The sequence below is a fragment of the Ornithodoros turicata genome, chromosome 7 (genome assembly GCF_037126465.1).
Source record: "Ornithodoros turicata isolate Travis chromosome 7, ASM3712646v1, whole genome shotgun sequence".
NCBI lineage: Eukaryota > Metazoa > Arthropoda > Arachnida > Ixodida > Argasidae > Ornithodoros > Ornithodoros turicata.
The window spans coordinates 52,084,869-52,107,624 of record NC_088207.1 but is presented as its reverse complement, the minus strand read 5'-3'; the positions used below and the strand labels follow the sequence as shown (position 1 = coordinate 52,107,624).

Genomic DNA, 22,756 nt, shown 5'->3' with positions numbered 1-22,756 from the left:
CGGAACGTATGCACATGCATTTTAAAGTCTGCTCATCTGCGCACTCTAGAAACGTAACTTCATCGCGTAACACACTGAAGGCAAATCATTGCGCAAAAGCTTATCGTTTCGCTCCGATATACGAATACCGTCATCCTCCTGATCTGCGGAGAGTGGAAGCCGAAAGTTTTTTTTTGTGTGTGTGACTGTTAATATAAGAACAAGAAGTGTAACAAAAAGGCGTACGCATCCCATTTAAAAAAAAAAAAAATCAATGGAGAAAACAATGTTCCAGTCAACGGGAAAGGTAAATTCAAGTTGGCGATGTAGGCGTCACACGTAACACTATCATCCCTCGATAAATCAAAGCCACACAGAAAGAGGAGCCATCTTTTGTTGTACGTTGTCCGTTCTTGTATCTGTATCTACTATTTGTTGTTGCCTGGCCACAATGCAGACGCTGAGTCGGCTTCTTCTACCTACTCCCGTTGCAAATATTCTGTTGGTGGTGGTGCCAGTGAAAGAGTTCGCAGGGTCAGGGTCGTCGTTGTCTGCCTCACAGAGGGCGCAACGTCACGGCTATCGCTGTGGGTGAATTTGCGTCGTGGGCCGACTTGTAAAGGTTGCAAATATTCAATTTCACCCTTCCTTCACCCTTTCACTACCAGTTGTCATTCACATAATATTCCTTGGCCATATATAGCTATGTATGTGCCATATGGCTTTTACAAAGAAGAAGAAGAAACAGACTATCATCAACATCGATATCTACTCATCTACCAAACTTCCGTGGCTGTGTGCCACACCGAGAAGAAGAAGACACTTGTGTTTTACCAGGCTCTGTGAACCATGGAAAATGATATCGGTACGTCCTGTGTTTTTAAGTAGCCCTCCTGCTCGATGACAATGGTCTTCCGCCTCGATGCCAATACATACAATGCACTGTGATAATTTGATATTCATTAAGAAAATGTGTCAATAAATTAAACCTTGACGCTGATTATAGAAACATTCGAATACCCACCTAGACCGCGCCACACAGACCGAGCTTAAATTACTGGCAAATAGCCACTATTGTGAATTGACCGTGTCAGTGAATACACTGTGAATACCCCGCTACCAAATACTCCCATGCACGGTTTAGTTGAAATTCAACTGTGACTTTAGTGCTCTATTATCTGCTGCCCGTTGTAAGGTGTAGCAAAAATGAGGGAAAACGGATGTCGACAGTTTTCGATATAGATGAAATTAATTAATTTAATTTCATTAATTAATTTCCGGGAGTAAAATTAATTTTCCTCCCGGATCGAGAGACCACTGATAACGAAATTGCGTTGGTTGAAATTGCAGAAGCGCTTGCTCGGGACGTGGTACTCGTGGAGAGGTGAGCACATCACCATGTGACCACATGATTGATTAATAATACATACGCGCAGTAGTGCGTAGCATAATATAAAATTAATGAGAATGTGGTCTGTAATGCGAACGGTGTTCGTTCAGTCGGATGCCGAATAAATAGTCCTAATCCGTCTCGTTGCTTTATCTGTAGTCCGGAGGAACTTCCTGTGACGAAGACGTGGCGTTACTGCTTCATGTGGGGTGTGACGTGGGCACTGCCCCTTGCCTTCATCTTCTTCATCATAATTCCGTACGCTTTCTTAAGTGAGCAGCGTGCGTTCTGTTCAAAACCGAGACCTACTAGATTATAACGACCATGTCATAGGCACTCCTTCCCAGCGCAGCATTTGGAAGCTAGCGGTGGCGCTAATCATCGGCCCGGTTATTGCTTCCTCAATTTCTACAATACTTTGTACTTCAGCTTACCTTAGTATTTTTGTACAAGCGGTGGATGTCCCGCGGAAGATGTTTCATTCTAAAGTTGATTATCACCATCATTCTACGCGTTTTCATAGGAGCTGTTGCTGTCGTCTGCTACGTACGTCGTCTGCTAGTCGTACGTCGGCTTCTGCGCGTTCAAAATTCAAATTTCCATTGTCCAATCGTGATGTAGTACGCGTGCCGATGAGTAGCGCCCCTAGCGGATCGTGCGGACGGCCTCCTCATAGGGGTTGTCTATTATGACATGGTCGTTATGACCTAGTAGGTCGTGGTTCAAACCGCGATGTAACCAAAATGATAACATTCAGGTGGCCGTTCCGCTTTTCAGACGAGTCTCAGCTCTTTCAAACAAAAACAGATCGTAAGTGCTGCTTCGTTAAATATCGATACTTGGAAATAACAAACGGAGGCAGACCTTGGTAGACGTCTAACTGACTTTCTCTCGTTGCTTTAATATGTAGCGACTACAACAACTGGTAAGGGTCCGCCGCGGTATGGGCGTTAGCAAATATAGATTTCAAACTGCGCTATAAAAACAGAACTTCACCACATAGCACGCTGTGCGCCAAGCATTGCCACGATTGATAGGGTTATCGCTTCTGATTCGAGGAGAGAGGGGGGCATTCGCCTTTTTGTGGCAATTATGGTGTATCAAAATTGACACAAAAAGGCGTACGCCTTCCCCCCCCCCCCCTCTTTCTTTGAATCAGAAGCGATAACCCTATCATTCGAGGCAACAGTTGGCGCAAGGCGTGCTATGCGGTGAAGTTCTGTTTTTAGAGTTTGCCAACGTGGAGGAAACATGCTGCAATGTCTATTGCGGCAGATTCGTCGTGAAACACTTTACAGCATCGATCGTTAATGTCTTTGTTTATCCTTTACTTTACAGGAATACCCATTCCGGAAGGCAGGTATCTGTTTTTGCACTACACTGCATACAGTGCTAAAAGAGAACTTCACCACAAAACACGCAGAAGGCCGACCATTGCACGGGATAATAATATCGCTGCCAGTCGTGATTTTTGGGAAGCGCGTGTCGTATGCCGTTTTTTTTTGACAATTGTCCCAGTTGCATATGTGTCATAGAAAGGTGTTCGCCTCCCGTGTTGGACAAACTGGGAGACACAACGATGCCTTTCGGGACTACACTATACATGACATTCTCGAGTAAACATAAACGAGCCCCCGTCACAACTTCCGGTGCCACGAAGACTTCCGGTCCTTCCGCGACTAAAGACGCTCGGAACCAGCCATCATGCAGAAAGATATCTTTCACTTTCCCGATTTGATGAAAATGGCAGGCGTACGCCTTTTTTGGGGACACTTACGCATTTATGTGAATTGTCCCAAAAACGCGTACGCCCCGCGTTATCACTGCCACAGATCTGCAGTGATAACAGCACCATTCTGGGCAATGGTTAGCCTTCACCGTACTGTGTGGTGAAGTTCTGAGTTCTGCTTTTTAGAGTGTATCGTACACTCTCGGAACAGAGCTTCACCGCATAGCACGTTGTGCGCCAACCACTGCCACGAATAACAGGGTTATCGCTTCTGATTTGAAGAGAGAGAGAGCGAGAGGGGGGGCGTACGCCTTTTTGTTGTAATTGTCATATATCCAAATTGCTACAAAAAGACTCACGCCCCCCACCCCGCTCTTAGAATCAGAAGCGGTATCCATACACTCTTAAAAATGAACTTCACCGCATAGCACACTCCAGCCAACCATGATCTCGAATGATACCGTTATCTGCCCTGACTTGTTGAAAACGGGAGGCGTGACATTTATGCTGTTCCTAATTGTCACAAAAAAAAAAGTCGTACGCCTCCCGTTTTCAGCAAATCAGGGCAGATAACGATATCATTCGAGATGATGGTTTGCTAGGAGCGTGCTATGCGGTGAAGTTCATTTCTAAGAGTGTACCTTTCGTGGCAATGGTTGCCGGAGAACGTGGTGAAGTTCTGTTTTATGAGCGCAGAGTATATTTGTGACGCAGTAAAGGAGTGTAGAGAACGCGCCTTCTTCTTGCCCTGTTTCGCAATGGGACAAGCTGTTGCTGGAACGCCCTCCAATTATTTCTACAACGCTGAGACAGCGGAATGCCTTCCGAAGAACATGCTGGGATTGGGATGTCTTCCTTGGCTGGACGCAACCCCCACATCGCTTACCGACCTCAAGGATTGTATCCAACGATGCGCAATACGACAGCCTGGTAAGTGTATAACCACGTCTTCGGTAGAGTGCATACCTTTAAATAACGTCTTTAGAGTGTTGCCACGAAGAAGTAACATCAATGGATTTTTGTTTAGATAGGACTTGTAACGTCATGTGGAATGTTCGAGGCTGCGAAAAAGACGACGTAGATCCAGTCTTCTATTTCAACACAACCACCAAGCGGTGCCAGTACTCCGTTCCGAAAGGTCATCGCAGGTACTCCTACTCCGTGATCAGGGGCGTATTTCGCACACTGGGGGAATGCGAGAAAATGTGTCCGGATGGCAAACACCTTGCCGACGTCGTAGGTGAGTCTGCCTCACCGGCGATCAGCGCCGAGGTTCGGCCAGTGATTTTTCCAGAAATTCACTGCTGGGGGGGGGGGGGAAAGCATCGTGGCACAATGGTGACATCTCTGCACAGCTTCCCCGTTTTATTCGTACATGTTATTACGTTAGAACGCAGACATTAGAATGCAGATTGATTATGAACGGCATTTCAACATTAAGATGCATAATCAAATCGCAAATGGTTCCCAAGTTTGACCCAAGTTCAGCCAAAGTTTGACAGTACAGGATGCAATTCGCTGCGCCGGACTCTCTACCAGAACGTGTTGGTGGCCGAGCTGGGTGGGGTCACCTGAGAAATTCCAGGGGGGGGGGGGGGGGTTGCAAAAATGCAGGGGGGGGGGGTAGGGAAATCCCTGGGTTCGGAGCTCGCGGGTGCGGCGGGTGCTCATCCTCATACTTCACCGCAACAGCCCGCCCCTGGCCGGCCGACCAGGCGTCCCGCACGTTTCTCTCCCCCTCTTCTGTTGAAAACGGGCGGCTTTTTATGACACTTGCCACAAATCACACTCTAAAAACTGAACTAACACCGCATAGCACGTTCTGCGCCAACCATTGCCACGAATGAGAGGGTTATCGTGTCTGATTCGAAGAGAGAGGAGGGGGCGTACGGCTTTTTGTGTCAATTTGGATATATGATAATTGACACAGAAGGGCGTACGCCTCCCTCTCTCCTCGAATCAGAAGCGATAACCTTATCAATCGTGGCAATGGTTGGCGCACAGCGTGCTATGCGGTGAAGATCTGTTTTTAGAGTGCAGTATATAGCGATAACGATATGCTGTGTAACCTTCTGCGTGTTGTGCGGTGAAGTTCTAGTTTAGGAGTGATTTTTGTTTATAGCACTTCACCGCATGGCACGCTCCGCGCCAACCATTGCCACGAATGCTAGGGGTTATCGCTTCTGATTCGAGGAGAGAAAGAGGCGTACGCCTTTTTGTGTCAATTATCATATATCCAAATTGACACAAAAAGGCGTACGCTCCCATCTCTCCTCCAATCAGCAGCGATTACCCTATCATTCGTGGCAACGGGTTGGCGCAGTGCGTGCTACGCGGTGAAGTTCATTTTTTAGAGCAACAAAATTGCGCGTCAAAAATACATAAGCTAAAGGAAAATTTCCTCTCTCTCTCTCTCTCTCTCTCTCTCTCTCTCTCTTTTTTAGATATTTGCTACGAACAACTTGAACTACGGGACGTCTATCCAAATGAACGGAGACGTTCAGCTTTCTACGACCCCGTGACAAAGAGATGCCTTTCTTTCGACGCGGCAAACCTGTGTCTCGGGGGCGACAACCAATTCGACAGTTTAGAGGACTGCTCCAGTACGTGCCTCTCCCGAGCACGCGACGATGTTCTTCGGGGATAATATACACGTATCAAAGTACTTCTTCGATTGAGTTTAATAAACATCCGTTTTGGGTAAACCGCCTATACAATAATATGCACCTGTACGAGTAAGCGCCTTTTCGTTCTAGATGCTGCGTTTAATTAAAGGCGACACGAGTCGACTTAACTGAATAAGTCGATCTATCGTGTGCATGTATGAAACGGTCTATAAGGAGAAGTCGACTCAGTGAAGATAAGTCGCTCAGCTTGAGCATTTCTGACGACAAATGTCTCCGACTGAACTCTGCCGCTTTCCATGCGTCACTGACGGATGCCTCGTCCTCAGAAGAGATCTCCATGAAGTGTAACCAAAAGAATACAAGTGACGGCTGTCTGATTATGAAAAGGACGGCGTGCCGAAATGGTGCAAAATTATTAATTTACGCGATGAGAATATTGTGTGCAATGTTTCTATATTTTATGGTTACAATTGATTATTGAAGGCTATGACTGAATCTTGCCGTGCTATATGTTCGTCAACTGAAACCTTCAGTCGATGTATTCCGTCCATGTAAACGCAGGTACACGAGTACGTCTTTTGAATTGACACTCTTACTCACGCTGAGAAAGAGGAGGAGAGGAGGCTTTTAGACCATTATATTTTCGTCCCTTACTCTGAACTTTAATCATCAACACCGCAAATAAATCTTAAACTTCTATGATTGTGATGACGCATTTGGTCACCAAAAAGGACTGATATCATTGATATTTTTCTGGTGGCAACCTGAACCTGCAGTATGAATTGCAATGTTTACGAGTGATTAAAAATACTGCAGTTCACGTTTACAAATGTAACAGCTTCACTCAGGCATGAAACGCGAGTGCTGAGGTTTAGAAAGAACGGGTAGAGGTTTGGTATGTTGCAGTTGTTGTTTGTATACACATGAAGACTCTGTGTGCCTGGGATTACGTTGGTGGAAGCTCCCTATGGGATAAACGGCATCGACTATATGTGTGTGTTTGGGGGGGGGGGGCACAGATCGGCCATTCTTGTTGATGCTCTTTTTATAATATAGACACCGTTCTGCATGAGGGTTCGACTCTGTCACGGTGAAGGTGAAGAAGCTGGGGTAGTCGATGGCGCTCCATGTTTATTTTAGGGTCCTCAGCACGTTGTGCCCGTTGTGCGAAGGCGCGCCAAAAAAAGAAAAAGAAATATCGATGGAGCTGCGAATCGGTATATGTCATTTTCTTCGTCGCAATTTGTAGAGTACGCGTGCACGCTATTTTTTAATAAGACCTGTTCGCGTGATCTCCTGCTGATGTTCTGTTCGCTTCTTGTGAAGGCACAGTGGTCTCTTCAAAGCATAGAACCATGTCAGGCGAAGATATTGGTAAGTGTATGTATTGAGGACAGGTCAATCATTTCACTTGGGCCTTCAGTCCGCCCAATAGATATAGGTGGTATGACGTCAGGATTTTCTCGATAGATTCTGCACTATATGCAACTCTATCGTTTTTGCGCTTTGTGCATCTTACAGCCATCAGCAATATTACACTTAACTGTTTAACGACTATCCCGAACGGCGAGTGATTAAGCCAGAACCTTCGAATTCCGTGGAGTCTTGTTCATCCATTGATATTAATCGCAATCTTTAACTTTACAGCTTCCCTCTATTAACTAGCACTGTCTTAACACCTATAGCCTATAGCCTAACTTCCCCTGTCTCAATATGTTCGTACAGACAGTCACGATAATATGGCCGAATTCAGAATAGTATTCGTCCATGTGTGTTGATTTTACCGCTAACATTATACGCTGCTTCCTGCCGCTCATTACGCCAATCTGCTGGAAGTTGTTCGAGCCGGTCTCTCAGCAGTAATTAGTCGTCTCTGAAGCATCTCCCTCATTAAAGGTCTTACTGCATGCGTGTGCACTCTAAAAGCAGAGCTTCACCGCATAGCACGCACGTACCCGACCATCATCACGAATGAAAAAGTTCTCTTTCTTGATTTGATGAAAACGGAGGGCGTACGTCATTTTTGTGGTTGTGAACTGCAGGGGAAAGAATGACGTCACTTCGGATGATCGTTGGCTAGGAGCGTGCTATGTGGTGAAGTTCGTTATTGAAGTTTAGGATGTAGTCGGGCATTCATGCCCAGTTCTTTTGCCCAACCTATACTTTTCACACTGGAATCTCCAGGTTTAGGTCACCCAACAAGAATGCATACATTGACATTCAACATTTGTATGGATGAAACGATAGAACAATTGAATTAATCGATCACACAAACCAGGACTCCAACCCTTCGAAGGGATTGTAGAAAACATAAGATTGAAAAAAGGGGAAAAAAGGGAAAACATAGGGATTATTGTAACATTGTAAAAAACGAAACCGCCGCAGCACCTGATTTATGGAAAGGACGGAGCGTACTTCTTTTTGTGTCAGTTAACAGAAGTGCCACAAAAAGGCGTACGCCTCCCGTCTTCCAACAAATCAGGGAACGAGGACGATGCTGTTTGGGGAAGAGGTGTGCGTGGCCATCTTACTTTGAAGTAAGTGTTCTCCATTCTGTATGCAGAAGTCGCCCCAGATGTGGTCTCGGAAGCTCCTCTCGAGAGCACCGACACGTAAGTTGTAATTTAACCGTAGTGAGAATGCTCTTCTTGGATTTCACGAATTTTTAATTGTTTCTCTCGCGTGCTGTAGAAATTACGGAAAGTTCAAGTTCACATTGTCATACCTTTGTCTGGCCTGCTGTACCTGGCTTCTACCTTGCGTTATCTTCGGAATCTTTGTCATCATCTCTTACAGCCTCATTGGTATGTTACACGATCTCGATTTGTTGTTATTGTCGTCGTTGTCACAACAATGTCGAACATTGATCATGTTACTAAGGATTGACGCTGCGAAGATATCACCACTTCTCAACACAGTGTGCGCAGTTGTTATGATTCAACGTCGCAATGTATGGTATCGTTCTAAGCTGTCCGCACCTTCTTTTCTAGACGAGTCCAAGCTGTTCTTGTTCACCGACAGCAGTAAGTGTGGCACTGACTTTTCAAAAAGACTTGTAACGCCGAACGCTGTCACATTTAAACTTTCTCTTTCTTCACAGCGCCTCAAGCGAGCAGTAAGCATTTGATCAATACAGTAGAAATTGCTCGAAGGGAAGCGTTGATAATGTAGTTATGTTCATAAATCTAAGTTATAAGTTGTTGATAGTTCTGCGTCTCGGTCTTGTATACCTGCTGATGAGACGATATAGGTTACTTTGGAAGTTAACGCTACCCACACCTCACGGACGCTCTGCGAGGTAAATTACAGCAGCTCTTCACGCCATATTTCATTAAGCAAAGCATAGTATCCTGGCCAACCATCACAACGAACGACATCTTTCATTCTTCTGAAGTGTTGAAAACACGAGGCCTACGCCTTTTTGTGACACTCACGCAGTTTCGTTACGCATAACCTCTCCCTGTGCTTAAAAAAACAAACAAACAGAAGTTGTAACGGTACCATCCTGTGCAATGGTTGACCACCACCGCGCTGTCGTGATTAAATGACACAGTTGTCGCGACTAATTTGACGAGAGAGAGCGAGGTTACACCTTTTTGTGACAACTAACGTAACTGCGTAAGTGTTAGAAAAAGGTGTACACTCCCATTTTTCGACAAATCACAGTAGAAAACGGCGTCAGTCAGGATGCCTGTTGTTTCAGCACGTGTAATGCTGTGAAGTGTATCTGTAGGGGTAGACCTCTCTATCTCTAGTTGCTTTTTGGCACGGTCCCTGCCTGTACGATTCAATTGTCACCCCGATAAATAATATAATAAAAATAAATTAACCGGGAGTGTACAGCGCTGCTGAAGTTTCTTTCTGACTTTGTAAAATTGTTTCCAAATATGAAATGTTGCAGAACGTGGTCTTCTTTTTTGTAGCCATGCATGTAACCTGGGGAGGTAGGTATAATACTTGTTGCTACATGACTCCATTCCAAGTACCGACGTTGCTCTCATATTCTGCACCGTATACTGTCATTACTGAAATTGTGATCTTCTAGAGGACTCTCCGTGTCGGATCCATGCGTTCCTGGCGCCCTGCCGAGATCGCGAACCGCACATGCGGGAGAACCAATTCTTCTTCCAGAGCTTTGGCAACTGTGAAAAGTACGCTATATCCTATAGACAAACGGCTACCTTCGTGCTTGAAGATTGTATACGTAACAATTGTATGGCGAGTGATTCTCATTAAGAGAAGTGTAGCAAAGTGAGAGAGGAAGAACTGTCCTAACTGTCCTCTATATAGTTTTCGTATTGTGCAACGACTATTATCGTAGCTGACCTGTAGCGTAAGAGGGAGGACATTGAATCTGCATACACTCTGCAAGCCCTTTCCCTCCTCCAGAGAGCTCGTAAGTGGATGAGTGATAGTGACGTATGGAGCCCGCCAAACCAAAGCTATAGACGGCGTTTATGGGCTGTCACGTCGCGCGTCTTGTTGACATTGTGTGTTACGCGTTGGATTGGCGTCTGCAAGAATAGTCGCAGCTCCTCCAGTATGGTATGGTATTGCATAGTCATGCTGTGGTCTATGAGCAACATGGAGCACCTCACTTCTACGCAGGTACGACAATCTTCCCTTGGGATGCCTTCCATTCCCACTTACAGCTCCCTATCCACCACGAAACCTCGCCGAATGCAAAACAATGTGCGAGGGAGCAATCGGTATGTACCCAACTCCCGACCGTGCCACAACCGAAACAAAATTCATTCATTGCTGCGAACAACCAATATTCCCGTACGCGCGTGTATACACCATCATTACTGATACATACTACACATATTTGAAGTTTCGTGAATGATGTAAACGGAGCACTGCCCGTTGGTAAGGGGCATGCAAAGGCAGATAAAACAACACACGGTGGTCTTGTGTTATGAGTGGGTGTTGAAATCATCAGCCCGCTGATGAAGCAAAGAACCAATTTAGTGTACCTACGGTATCAACGAAAGAAACCATGGGCTGTTAGGGGGGTGTAAGGGGGGTCTAGATAAATCACTGAAAGAAACTCATGCCATAGTGAAGACATCCCATTCCCAGACATCCCATTCCAGTATCCTTGATTGATAGTGATCATCATGGTGCTTCTTACACTCGCGCGCTATCGGCTCTGAGCGACACCACACAAGTGTACGGTGATGATGTGGTGCCCTTGAAGTATTCTGGTGGAAGTCTCCTGCTGCGAGGCTTCTGCCAATGGCGCACCATACTAACCAACATTATCGAAGTACCATATCGTACTCTCGTTCTCAGTGGCCGGGCCAGATATGGGAATTGTTCTTTTTCGGGTTTAAACGTTTTCGAGAAGGGCGGGACTGTGTCGTCTACTCTCTCAGTACGCAAAGGGAGGCCCGTGGTTTCTTCTACGCGATAATGCTAGATCCCGCACAGTCAAAGTTGGACTGCAGATGCTGGCCGAAAAGGGGGTTGTGTCACTTACGCACCCCCCCCCCTCCCTTCGCATACTCACCTTATTTGGCTATACGCCAGATTTATTTCTGTTGCCACGATTGAAAATCGCCCTAAGAGGTAACAGACCTAAATGGTTTGCCGACGTATCCGACATTCAGCGCTGTGTGACGGGTGTGCTGAACACCATTAAGAAAAGAGGACTTCACCCATAGTTCCCAGGACCCGTACTATCTTTCTTTCTTAACATTGCATTGCTATGGACGGGGACTACTACGAAGGGTAGTAAGGCGACTCTCCTGAACAACGTTCACGCCTTTGTGTTCTTACCTCGTTCGCATATTGCTAAAGGTGTATATCGATTACCATAGTGACGGTCGTCCACAACGTCTCAAGCATTCTTATCGAGTACGCCTTTAAAACAGAACTTCATTGCGTAGCACACTCTTAGCCGACCCTAAACGACGTTTAAATATAAAAAAAAGAATAAAGAACAGCATCGCACTCCCCTTGCTGGCACAGTACTGAACCCAAGGTGGTCAAATTCTGTTGGTCAATTCTGGTGGTCAAATGGTCCGTACTATTGCGTTTCAATACGTCCGTCCGTCAGTGTCTCTGTGTCGGACGCACGGGCTTCCAATTCACGTCCGCACTTTTGCGACGATACTGTACGAGAAACGGCAAACAGCAGACTATACGTCAAGTGAAGTTAAAGAAAAGAGCGCGCGCTGGCACGGTTACCAGGGCAACGACTGGCATTTCTTACGTCGTTCCGTCCAAAAATGGAGCTTTACGAACCTATGCGTTCGTCGCTTTCGAAGGGGGCTTGCGTTGCTTCGCAGACGGACGCAACGCTGACGGACGCATTGAAACGCAAGTCATACGGACCCCTTCCCAGCGCCGCATTTGGAAGCTAGCGGTGGCGCTAATCATCGGCCCGGTTATTGCTTCCTCAATATCTACAGTACTCTGTACTTTAGCTTACCTTAGCATTTTTGTACAAGCGGTGGATGTCCCACGACGAGAGATGCTTCCTTCTAAAGTTGATTATCATCATTCCACGCGTTTCCATAGGGACTGTTGCTGTCGTCTGCTACGGTTATTGTGCGTCCGTTTCTCCGCGTTCAAAATTCAAATTTCCATCGTCCAATCATGATGCAGATTTCGCGGGCTGATGAGTAGCGCCCCTAGTGGATCGTGCGGACGGGCCCCTCATTGGGTTTGCCGAATACGACATGGTGGCTGCAATCTAGTAGGTCGTGGTGCGGACCAGACTTTAAAGAGTGCACGCCTCAGACGTATTGTTTCGCGTATACAGATGATGATCCTTGTCTTTCAAAATGCATTATATCGTTCTCTTCAGAAAAAAAAAAAAAAAAAAAAAACTTACGCAAATTATTTTTGCAGTTTCCCAAATATGCCATACGGGCTGGAACGTGAGGCCCTGTCGCCGTTCGGACGTCACTGAAGTGTCTTTCTTCTACGACGCTTACTTTCGTGCGTGCGTCGAATCTCCCGTTATCGACGGTAAATGGTACACCGCCCACAAGAGGTTCGCCACGAGAGCCGAATGTAATTACAAGTGCCAAGCGGACCCATCAATAGGTTAGGGCACAAATAACCAGTGATGGCCAGTAGTTAACTACATGTAGTTAAACTAGTAGTTAAACTACCTGATTGTAGTTAAAAAGTAGTTATCGACTACTTGCAGAAATGTAGTGTGCAACTACTAGTTAAACTACTATTTCGAGTAGTTGACTACAGTAGTTAGGTTACTGCAGGCGCCAACTACTTCGGATTTTGCCGCAAGCTTTACCGCATGACTGTGCTTCCGACTTTTACCTTGAGCTACTTGTTTGATGAGAACGGAGGTGCAGAGCAATTGTGTCGTGCATGTGTACTAAATTTTCACTTTTATCAGTGCTTGTGATTCATAATTAGGGGTCTAAGAACGCTATAGAATGGGATTGGTGTTGATGGACAACGTTAAGTAGTTATAGATGTAGTTAAACTACACTACAGTAGTTAAAGAAGTAGTTTTAACTGCCTCCACTGAAAAGTAGTTGAACTACCAGTTAAACTACTCCATCGCAAAGTAGTTAGTAGTTATAGTTAAACTACTGTAGAAGTAGTTCGTGGCCATCAATGCAAATAACTACAAATATATACAGGGTGTTTCACCTAAAATTCTAATTGGCGACGCGCTCACCAGAGGATTGTGGGACTTTCGGCAATTAACTTTTGCCGCCATTTAGGAAGGCTGTGGACAATTTTAATTGAGAAAAATTTATTATTTTCAATTGAACTTTGAAAATTGCCAAGCGAACCCCACTTTTTTTAAACATAAATATGAAGTAGGGTTATCGCTTCTGATTTGAAGAGAAAACTGGGGCGTATGGTTTTTTGTGACAATTTCGACAATTGTGACAATGCCACAAAAAGGCGTACGCCCCCTTCTCTCTTCAGACCCGAAGCGATAACGCTATCATTCGTGGCAATGATTGGCGCATAATGTGCTACGCGGTGAAGTTCTGTTTTTAGAGTGTAGTACACTTCGCACTGTAGTAGCACACACTAAAAACCCAGCGCTGTGCCCCAACCATTATCATGAATGATTGCGATATCGCTTCTGATTTGAAGAGAGAAGCAGCGTACGCCTTTTTGTTTCGATTATCAACCCAAATTGACACAAAAAGATGAACGACCTCCTTACTTCTCTTCGAATCAGGAACGATAACCCTATCATTCGTGGCTATAGTGTTGGCGCACAGCGGGTTATGCGGTGAAGTTCTGCCGTGTGTGTGAACTTCACCACATGACACGATGAGCGAACCGTTGTACAGAGTGATACCGTTATCCCCCTGATTTGTGGAAAGTGCGGGGCGTACGCCTTTTTGTGACAATTAGCCGTTTCGTGACACTTTTTTGTGGCGGTTATCCTATGTCAAATTGTCACAAAAAGGCGTAGGCCCCCGTTTCTCTCCAAATCAGGAGCGATATAACCCTATCATTCGTGGCAATGATCGGCGCGCAGCGTGCTATGCGGTGAAGTTCTGTTTCAAGAGTGTCCGGTAAAACGGGGTTCCCCCTTGCCTGGTTGAGATTTCTCCGTACTTTTGTGGTACTTGCATTTTCTGTTGCGTGTGATGTACTTCGATATGTTCTGTTTCGCTTTTTTTTAGCTGAATGCGTTGCGGTCCTTCAGCCTGTGCCTGACAGCTTCAAGATACGCAAGGCATTTTATAACCCGTTCACGAGGAGGTGCGAAGAGTTTCGGAAGGAGCATTTGTGCTTAGAAGGGGATAACCAATTTCACAGCGTCCAGAACTGCACCAATACGTGCAGGCGATATCGACCGTAGTTGTATAGCGACAATGATGCATATTTTGCAAACATATGTATAAGAGAGAGATGCATGTTTAAGAAAAATGATTTTCAGCTCAAATATTTCTTGATGTTTCCGGAGTGTTTAGTGACCAGTATGGTTGCTTGTTGGTTAGAGATAGATATTGCCGCTAATCCTGTTTTTACGACATACTCATGTAACTACACGGCTTTTACACAGCAGTCTGGAAATGTATCTATACCAGGCAAACATACATATAGGCATAACACCTACGTTCCTCCCTCGAAACCAGCCATGAAAATCATGTTGTGGCTGTCCGTATATACAATGAAAGGCTAATGAGTGTGCCAGCAACACTAGAGCAGCGCACTCTTATAGCGAATTCAGCTGGTCGTTTTCGTGCAGAAAATGTTGCGCTTTCTCAAGTGTGCAAGTCACGCGATCGCTTCAATCGAATGTGCGTCACGTTTCATTGGTCCCTCCGTTCGATCTTCGTTCGTTTCTAGCCTGAACCCACGCCGGTACACTACGGTACACTACACCACGCTTCACGAAGACGACCAGCTGAATTCGCTATTAAAAATGAACTTCACCGCACAGTGCTAGCCAACCATCATCCCGAAAGACATCGTTATCGCTCCTGATTTGTTGAAAATGGGGGGGCGTAGGTCATTTTGTAACGATTATGTACTGCATAAGTGTCACAAAAAGGCGTCCACCTCCAGTCTTCAACAAATCAGAGTAGAGGACGATATCATTCGGGATGATGGTTGGCTAGGAGCCTGCAATGCGGTGAAGGTCTGTTTTAAGGGTGCACGCTTTTAGTCTTGGATAAACGTGAGTCTGTGCTTGACATGTTGAAGTAGGCGTCCTAAATCTCCGCGTAATTTGTTGCCATCTACGACGGCTGAATTTTACGACCGCTGGATCCGTGAGAGAATATTTCTGATACGCATCTGCTCCGCATACACTACGGTGTAACAAAACAGTAAGTTCTGTGGACCTGTGGTCAAGTCGCCAGTAGCTTCTTCGACGCTTAATATACATCTGCGTCACCAGATATACGGCGGCCAGTGATATGGGTACCTACCCTGGATATGGTCAATAAGCTGTGATTGAAAGGCTATATTGAAAGACACCTTTGTATGAATTCGTGAACTTCGTAGATAGTGAGGGGTACCTATACATGATTAAACATTACATACCACTTAGGTCCAGTAGGAACTGCACATCGGTAGGTACCTATATGCTCTATGGGCCCCCAACTCCCCCCCCCCCCCCCCCCCCCCCGAGATGAAAATCCTGGGACCTGGTTTCCTCCGGCTCCCATCCTAGGTATCCGTGTCGATGACATAGACCAAAGCAAGCAGCTCAGACGAGTACTTAACGTTTCCTGGTCCAGTGAGGATTCACGTGCCAGGTATTAACGAGTATTAACTTTATTTTACGTGCGAACGAGCGAGTATATAGTATAGAATGGTGCGCGTACATGTGGCGTTACAATTCGAAACGGAAATCAAAGGCGTGGCGCCACTGGCGCTTTCTTGGCGACGACTGGCAACTTTTCACCTTGCAGGTATGGATTACGCTCCTGGAAGAAGAGAGATCGTAAACATTCACTCTCGAATACAGAACGACTTTGGAGGGTGCTTATAACGCTAAATCAGAATAGCTTGGTACACATGCAGAAGAACGTGCTTACAAATCTGCTAGATTGCGCCCATCTCTTGGCTTCGTTTTCGAGCCTCTGCTTCTGCAAACGCTCATGGTCCTGTAGAATAAAGAAATACCTTTCGGATAAGAAGGGGTAGGTGTGTTTCTCGAGTGATTGGTCTTGGTTGGAACTGTCTTCGTGGCCACTCAGTAACAATCCCAATATACGATCGAATCTTATAGATCTCAACCTGGAAGGTCTGTGGTTGGCCCGGCGGGCATCACCGTGGGCTACATGAGGTGCAGTGTCTGACAATTTTTTTTCTCTGACATTTTTTGCTACCCACTAGCCCCTCTCAACCGGGAAATTGCAAGGTCCATATCTGGGATGGCCTTGGTATGTTTGTCCCATTCCGGGCTCGAACAAGCCCCCAGACCTTCTCTGGATGCATGTCCCACATCACCGAGACTGGCTCTGTGATCGTAACGCCAACAAAAATTACGATTGAAATCTAGGACAAGTGCCCCATGCTATTTACTTTTATTTATCTTCAAGGATTTGCGCTCACCTCTTTTCTAAAGAACTTCTTGGCCATAACAGACTTGTGTTGTCCCTCCACCTGGAAGTACATGGGAATACTTACACGTGTTGCTCAGCAAGAACAGTAGTAACGCGCGTATCTACATTTACTGAGAGTATGGCATAGATGCAGGCCAGCTGGTGAACAAGTTCGTAGCCTAGCGCCCCACACAACAAGAATGCTCAGTGTGACCACGTATTGAGGTATTAGGACAAAAGGCGCACCAGAACAGGCCGCAACTTTCACAACTGAACAGTGATTTAGTCATCGTGGGCGACGGGATAGACGCCACGCACTGCTTTGCCACTGCTTGCACAAGACTTTTGGCGTATAGAAGTATCTCGGATATATTGTATATATCGGAGACGTACATACAAATACGTGAGCAAGACGCTTGCCGGAAAGCAACAAGGCACCCTACCAACTAAGCCCCAGAATGCAACCCCCCAACCCCCAAGAGGTGGCGCGTGGCATCTGGATGCTACCTGGAGGGTAGCGTAATAGCGCCTGTCTTGACCTTGCATTTGAGTCTCCTGGCATGTTCACAGGGACGACACTACCAGAAAACAGTAGTTTCGAGTCCCATCACCTGCTACTCGTTAGCCTTCTTCGTAACGGTCTCTTCCCTTGGAGCGGTACGTACCGGAGACGCCTTATGCGCGTCCATGTGATCTACGATGCGTCCGAGGGCGTCTGAAGAGACCATGCCCTGGTTGTGGATTGATCGAGCCAGAGCGTCAATCTCGTTTTCTCTCGTTGCCCCTGGGCAGTCGAACATGTGCTCAGAATCACACATGCAATCCTGCGCTGACTGGTATTCGCGGCTGAACGAGGCACTGTTCTCAAACTCTTCTAGGCATCCATCTTCACCTGCAAGATAATATCTTCTTTATCACCATTTGTTCCGACTTATCGACACATGTGCGGACACAGCCGACCATGGTTGGCTCTCACACGGACCCTTAGTTCATGTTCATTCATATGGCTATTTGCGTACAGTGCTCTACTTACTTGTGTATCCCTTTGGACATGGGTTGGGCGGGTTGCAGTATGCTGGAAGAACAGCATCTGTCTTCACAACTTGTACGTTCTTCGCGCTGCCATCAGGCTTGAGCCGCTGCACGCCCTCTCCTGCACCACCTGAATTCACGAGAATCACGCATTGATCAGGCCATTGTGTAAAGTCTTAGATTGTTTCTCACCCGCAACATATTGATGTCCCCACAGGGAGCTGTGCTGCAAGTACTCTTGGTCACGAATAGATGGACCACCAAGGATATCGCCCTCCTTGCGATAACGGTCCAGTAGGTCTTCGTCTGCCACTGCAACAAGAATACATGGCGGTATCTTCTGTGATACCTTACTTCATTGGGGCGACTTGCTCCATCACCGTATCATGGACGTCTGCTAAAATAGTATTACTCATTAAGCTTTCTTAAGCAGGGCAGGGACAAAAACTGAGAACGAAGGCTACCTCCCTTCGCTAAGTTCAAGGGCACTCCTTGCGAGTCGCATGCCATATCGTAAGCAGATTAGGCTTAAGTGTGAAACATGACCAACGAAATGGAAGAAACCTGTACGGTGCTGTGTCCTTTCGACGAAGTCATCGGTGCCCATATCTTCATCGGGCATTTCGGGAAGGCCAGCGGCATCCAAACGTGTCATCACCTGCCTAAGGAGCCCCTCCGTGAGGCGGTCGTAGGGCTCTCCCCAGGCATGAGTCCTGGTTGATAATAGACCAACCACCCACAGGCAGAGGAGCCATTCTTGATGCATATCCGGTGTTTCTCAACTCTGTCAAGTTAATGAACGAAAGCAAAGTGAGCTGCAATAATCCTCCTTTAGCCCAAGCGCGCGTATGTGAGCATTCAAGATGGCTTTGCCATCGAGCCAAACCGCAAGACGTTGATCTCTTTTCGGTCAGTATACTTGCCACACACGATTTGGATTATTCAAACTCTTTGGCAGTAAGCCTGCAACGTCTGTCATCACCATCTCCACAGCGCAACGTAGTCTGTGACTGAGACCTGCGGCCCAATGGTGGCAGATCGCCACAGTAAAAGGAGGGGGACGTGTTGCAATAATTGTATCACAATCATCAATGGGAGCAATATCCCTGGGTTTGATACCGTTTCAAGACATACTGTTACTACTGTATGGCTTGTGAACGATACCTCATGATGACACACGTCGTCTTCAGGGCATACGCGAATGCTATACCAGATATTCGTGACTTGAAAGGCCGCATAGAAGCACATTTCTTGTCATCTTATTTTTTTCCTGGTTTGTTCATTTTTGTCCTTTCTCTCTTTTGTTTGTTCCTAATCTCCAGACAGGGTTCATGAAAATGCGAAAAACGAGACTATGAAAACATTAGCATTATCATCTCGTCCAAAGAGAGAATAAAACGTAACAATCACACCTGAAGTGACATAATGATGACATTTGAATTTGAATTAGTAATATTTCTTCGCTTGTGAGTTGTTCTCGAGTTGTCCATGTTCTAGATATATTGTTCTCACATTCGATTCTTATGTGCAAAGGGTCGTTTTACTGTTCACTATTAAGTATTTTCATCCCATAATTACATAATAAACCGGGAATCCAAAAGCGATCCCTCCAGAACATGAACATGACAGAAGGATTGCATACAATACCACAAAAACACATCAAATCGCTCGTAGGGAAATCCTTATTGACTAGTTCGACCTCAGACAAGAACACTGTCAACCGGTCTGGTAACTCAGTGCGGAATTAGACCTAACCAGACAGCAGGTGCGATGACAGTAGACGCTATGCCAGGTAAAGGTTCCTGCGGGAGGTTTTAAAATGAATCTGATACAAAATCAGCGAATTGAATGTCGTTCTCACCAGTTTCCTATGGTGACAGTGTAAGCAGAGGTTAGGCCCTGGCAGCTGTGTCTATGGCAGACGGTGGCAGGTTGGAGACTGCGATCCTTCCCAGCATACCCCGCGCGAGCGGGCGATCGATAGGCGACAGTTTTATGCGGGCGGATAGAAACCGAGGGATGGCTGAAAAATCTCTATTCCGGGAGTAATATGTTGAGTTTCCGCGGCGGGGCGACACGTGTGCTGTGTGGAATTGGCTTGCGAAATAGGTCTAGATGACTTCTCCTTTTCTGCTTCTCAGTAATGCTCGAACCACGTGGGCGACCGAGAAGCCTACAGGTAGCTTATACGCAGGCTGTCGTGTGTTTTTAAATCTTTTTTTGTGACAACTTTGTATAAATACAAATTGGGTAGTTGGGTAAAATTGCAGTCTCACTCTTAGAAAAAAGGGTGGAGCAGTTACACCTTTTAGAAGGTAATCTTTGTCGCATATGTTTGCCTAAAAGGTTGCAAAGTTCTACCTGCTACCTCACTCTCTGCCACGAATGATAGTGTTACGATTTCTGGTTCGGTGAGGGGGGCGCGAACGCATTTTTTGTAGCAATTTCGATATATAAATAAAAGAATAAAGTACATAAAATTAAAAATAGTATAAATAAAAATAAACAAAAAATAAATATATGATAAATGCTTTTACCACCCCTTTACACCCTTTATCAGAGGCTATATGTTGACCTAGGTGGTAACTATAGAAGTTACTACCTTTTCACACCCTTTTTTCTTATAGAGTGTAGCGCGGCGATGCATAATCAACAACAACAGCTTTATTGTGAGATGATGGATGGGTTGTTTCTTCGCCAGGGGCGATACTCTACGCCATTGCTGGTGGTGATGTGGGGAATGAAAGAATGAGCCCCTACCACAATAAGGATCGAAGTCCTATGATGTCCAGAAAGGTGAAGAGAGCCTTGAGGGCAGAGCATTGGTGGGCTGGATGTGGCCAGGGACCAAGCAATTTTGTGAGAGAGAGGGGGGCGAGAGTCCAGATCGTTAAGGGTTCTGGAGAGTACGGTTCGGGAAGGTTGGCACTGTGGGCAAAAGAGAAGAATGTGCTCTTGATCTTCTACAGCACCGCAGTGACAGCATTGGGGACAGCCCATCGAATGCGCCTCGATGTGGCTTTTACAGCGCAGTGGCTAGCGCTTAAGATGCATATCATTTGATCAAGTTCCCTATGAAACCAGCTGAGATTTTGCAAAAGGTGTGGGGAAAAACGATGTCAAGGGGAAAACTGTACGAATGGTACGGACAGTTTGGCGAAGGACGGAACATGGTGGCGAATGAACCACAAGGACACGTTCGTCTGAGTGACTCCAGTAAATATCTCGCGCTTTGAGCAAGCTCTCCTCGGAGAACCGGCGAGTAACAGTTCGAGACATATTGCAGCCCAGCGTAAGATTAGTGTCGACAGTGTGGAGACGATCATTCACGAGCATTTACTGCACTATACAAAAAGAAGAAAAAAAATCCGTAAGTTTACTCACAAGTGACTCTTAACGCTGTTGCCGGCATAGGTGCCGTAACGTAGTTATTGCAAAAATTCATTTGGAGTGCACACTGTACAGCTCCCATAAGCGAAACGAATGACACTTACATTAAAGGGATATTAAACTGCGAAAGTCCGTTCCGGAACTGTGAAGTGTGAACTCTGAACGGATTTTGTGCAGCACATGTAGGTTACAGTGCATATGCCGGCGACAGAGTTAGCAGTCACTTGTGCAATAAAATTACGGAAACTTTTCTTACAGTGTGTTCCGTAAAATCTGTGCAATATAGACTCCCCGGCCCCTCACTTATGACCAGAAGGGAGCGCGCATGGCAGTCTCTGAGCAGCTGCTGAACCGGTTTCAAATCGAGGGGGACGAATTTTTGCGATCAATCATCACATCTGATAAAACCTGGATGTACTGTTTTACCCCAGAGACAAAAAGAAGCAGCATTGAATGGCGACATAAGGCTAACCCGCCGCAACAGAAGAGCACGATGCCGCCGTCTGCTGGGAAGTCCACCAGAACTGTCTTCTGGCACATGCAGAGTGTCATCGGAGTAGGGCATGGGGAGTGTCATATGGACTTCAGGGAGCAAAGGGTTACAATTAATGCCCAGGACTGCTACTCATTGATAAAGGGTGCCGTGCGAAACACAATTCCCTAGAAAAGGCCTGGGATATGCTGTCCGGAAGGGTAATTCTTCTTCATTACAATGCCCGGCCTCACGTGGCGCCTTTGATGGTAGCGACTCTGGCCGAATCGCGTTGGTGGGCTTTGCCTTGTGCCTCTTGCAGCCCAGGTTTAGCCCCTATTAAACTATATTATCATTTGTTTGGGATCCTTAAAGATCGATCACCTTGGAGGAAAGACGTTCCACGCAAATGAAGCCCTCCAGAAAGATGTCCTGCAGTGGCTACGACAGCCACTCACTTCTTTCTACGCCAAAGGCATCAAGGAGCTGCCACAGCGATGGCAGCGGTGTCTAGATGCGCACGGTGAATACTTTGAAAAACTGACGTTGTTTGGTGCTTCCCGAATTTTCCATTGTATTTGAAGACATAAAAGTATCGGGCAACCTTGGACGACTCTTGTACGTCGAGGATATGTACTTCATGATATCCAGAGCAAATAATATAAGGATGTGGTTAGAAAAGCGAAAGCCGTGAATTACAAAGCAGTCATTGCGTCTGTAAGTGAAAAGCTATGGTGGGCAGTAATACTACATTGCATTATATAGTACTATAATTCTAGTGGTACTATAGTATTTCTATAATACTTCAGAGTATCTGTATTGATGTACTGTTACGCCCATTCCCTGAATGTATTTGCATCGGTGTAACAATACCTAAAGTTGTAGCATTATATATTTTCTAAAGCTCTATAAAGTGTAGTACTCACTGAGAGCTTCTTCCGACCCCGGTGCAGTGATAGGAAGAACTTGAAGTACCAAGTACTCAAGTACTACTTTAAGTACGTTTTCAGTACTTGTACTGTATTTAATTTTTTTCAATTTGTGTAGTTTGTATTGTACTGTAAGTACTTTTCTTCGGTACATTCATTTCAAGTACTCAAGCACGTAATTGGCAATACAAACGTAAAA

The 22,756-nt window shown here is 45.8% G+C and overlaps 3 protein-coding genes across 12 annotated transcripts; 2 read left to right on the top strand and 1 right to left on the bottom strand.

Annotated features, from left to right (window-relative positions):
• The first annotated feature begins 84 nt into the window (after positions 1-84).
• Positions 85-5,763, top strand: LOC135401508 (tissue factor pathway inhibitor-like). Of its 7 annotated transcripts, XM_064633957.1 has the most exons (9): positions 85-844; positions 1,330-1,363; positions 1,529-1,641; positions 2,147-2,179; positions 2,280-2,294; positions 2,708-2,729; positions 3,813-4,028; positions 4,126-4,338; positions 5,543-5,763. In XM_064633957.1, exons 1-7 carry the CDS (start codon positions 829-831, stop codon positions 3,823-3,825), a joined length of 246 nt encoding a protein of 81 aa, XP_064490027.1. In that variant the 5' UTR covers positions 85-828; the 3' UTR covers positions 3,826-4,028; positions 4,126-4,338; positions 5,543-5,763. The 7 variants fall into 7 exon arrangements, with proteins under 7 accessions (XP_064490027.1, XP_064490024.1, XP_064490023.1 ...); XM_064633954.1 differs by lacking the exon at positions 1,330-1,363; XM_064633953.1 differs by lacking the exons at positions 3,813-4,028; positions 4,126-4,338; positions 5,543-5,763 and having other exon boundaries at positions 2,708-3,528.
• A 1,176-nt stretch (positions 5,764-6,939) lies between these two features.
• LOC135400075 (uncharacterized) lies at positions 6,940-14,615 on the top strand. Of its 3 annotated transcripts, none has more exons than XM_064631809.1 (10): positions 6,940-7,099; positions 8,289-8,337; positions 8,417-8,529; positions 8,716-8,748; positions 8,826-8,840; positions 9,649-9,669; positions 9,771-9,876; positions 10,334-10,434; positions 12,584-12,703; positions 14,359-14,615. In XM_064631809.1, the coding sequence occupies exons 1-10, from the start codon at positions 7,081-7,083 to the stop codon at positions 14,535-14,537; spliced, it is 756 nt and encodes a 251-aa protein (XP_064487879.1). In that variant the 5' UTR covers positions 6,940-7,080; the 3' UTR covers positions 14,538-14,615. The 3 variants fall into 3 exon arrangements, with proteins under 3 accessions (XP_064487879.1, XP_064487878.1, XP_064487880.1); XM_064631808.1 differs by having other exon boundaries at positions 12,584-12,781; XM_064631810.1 differs by lacking the exon at positions 12,584-12,703.
• Positions 14,616-15,938: 1,323 nt separating this feature from the next.
• LOC135400074 (neuroendocrine protein 7B2-like) lies at positions 15,939-19,736 on the bottom strand. Of its 2 annotated transcripts, none has more exons than XM_064631805.1 (8): positions 19,628-19,736; positions 18,331-18,550; positions 17,959-18,078; positions 17,768-17,896; positions 17,400-17,626; positions 16,745-16,795; positions 16,225-16,293; positions 15,939-16,113 (listed from the first exon to the last, which is right to left on the bottom strand). In XM_064631805.1, exons 2-8 carry the CDS (start codon positions 18,530-18,532, stop codon positions 16,039-16,041), a joined length of 873 nt encoding a protein of 290 aa, XP_064487875.1. In that variant the 5' UTR covers positions 18,533-18,550; positions 19,628-19,736; the 3' UTR covers positions 15,939-16,038. The 2 variants fall into 2 exon arrangements, with proteins under 2 accessions (XP_064487875.1, XP_064487876.1); XM_064631806.1 differs by having other exon boundaries at positions 18,337-18,550.
• Positions 19,737-22,756: the final 3,020 nt, after the last annotated feature.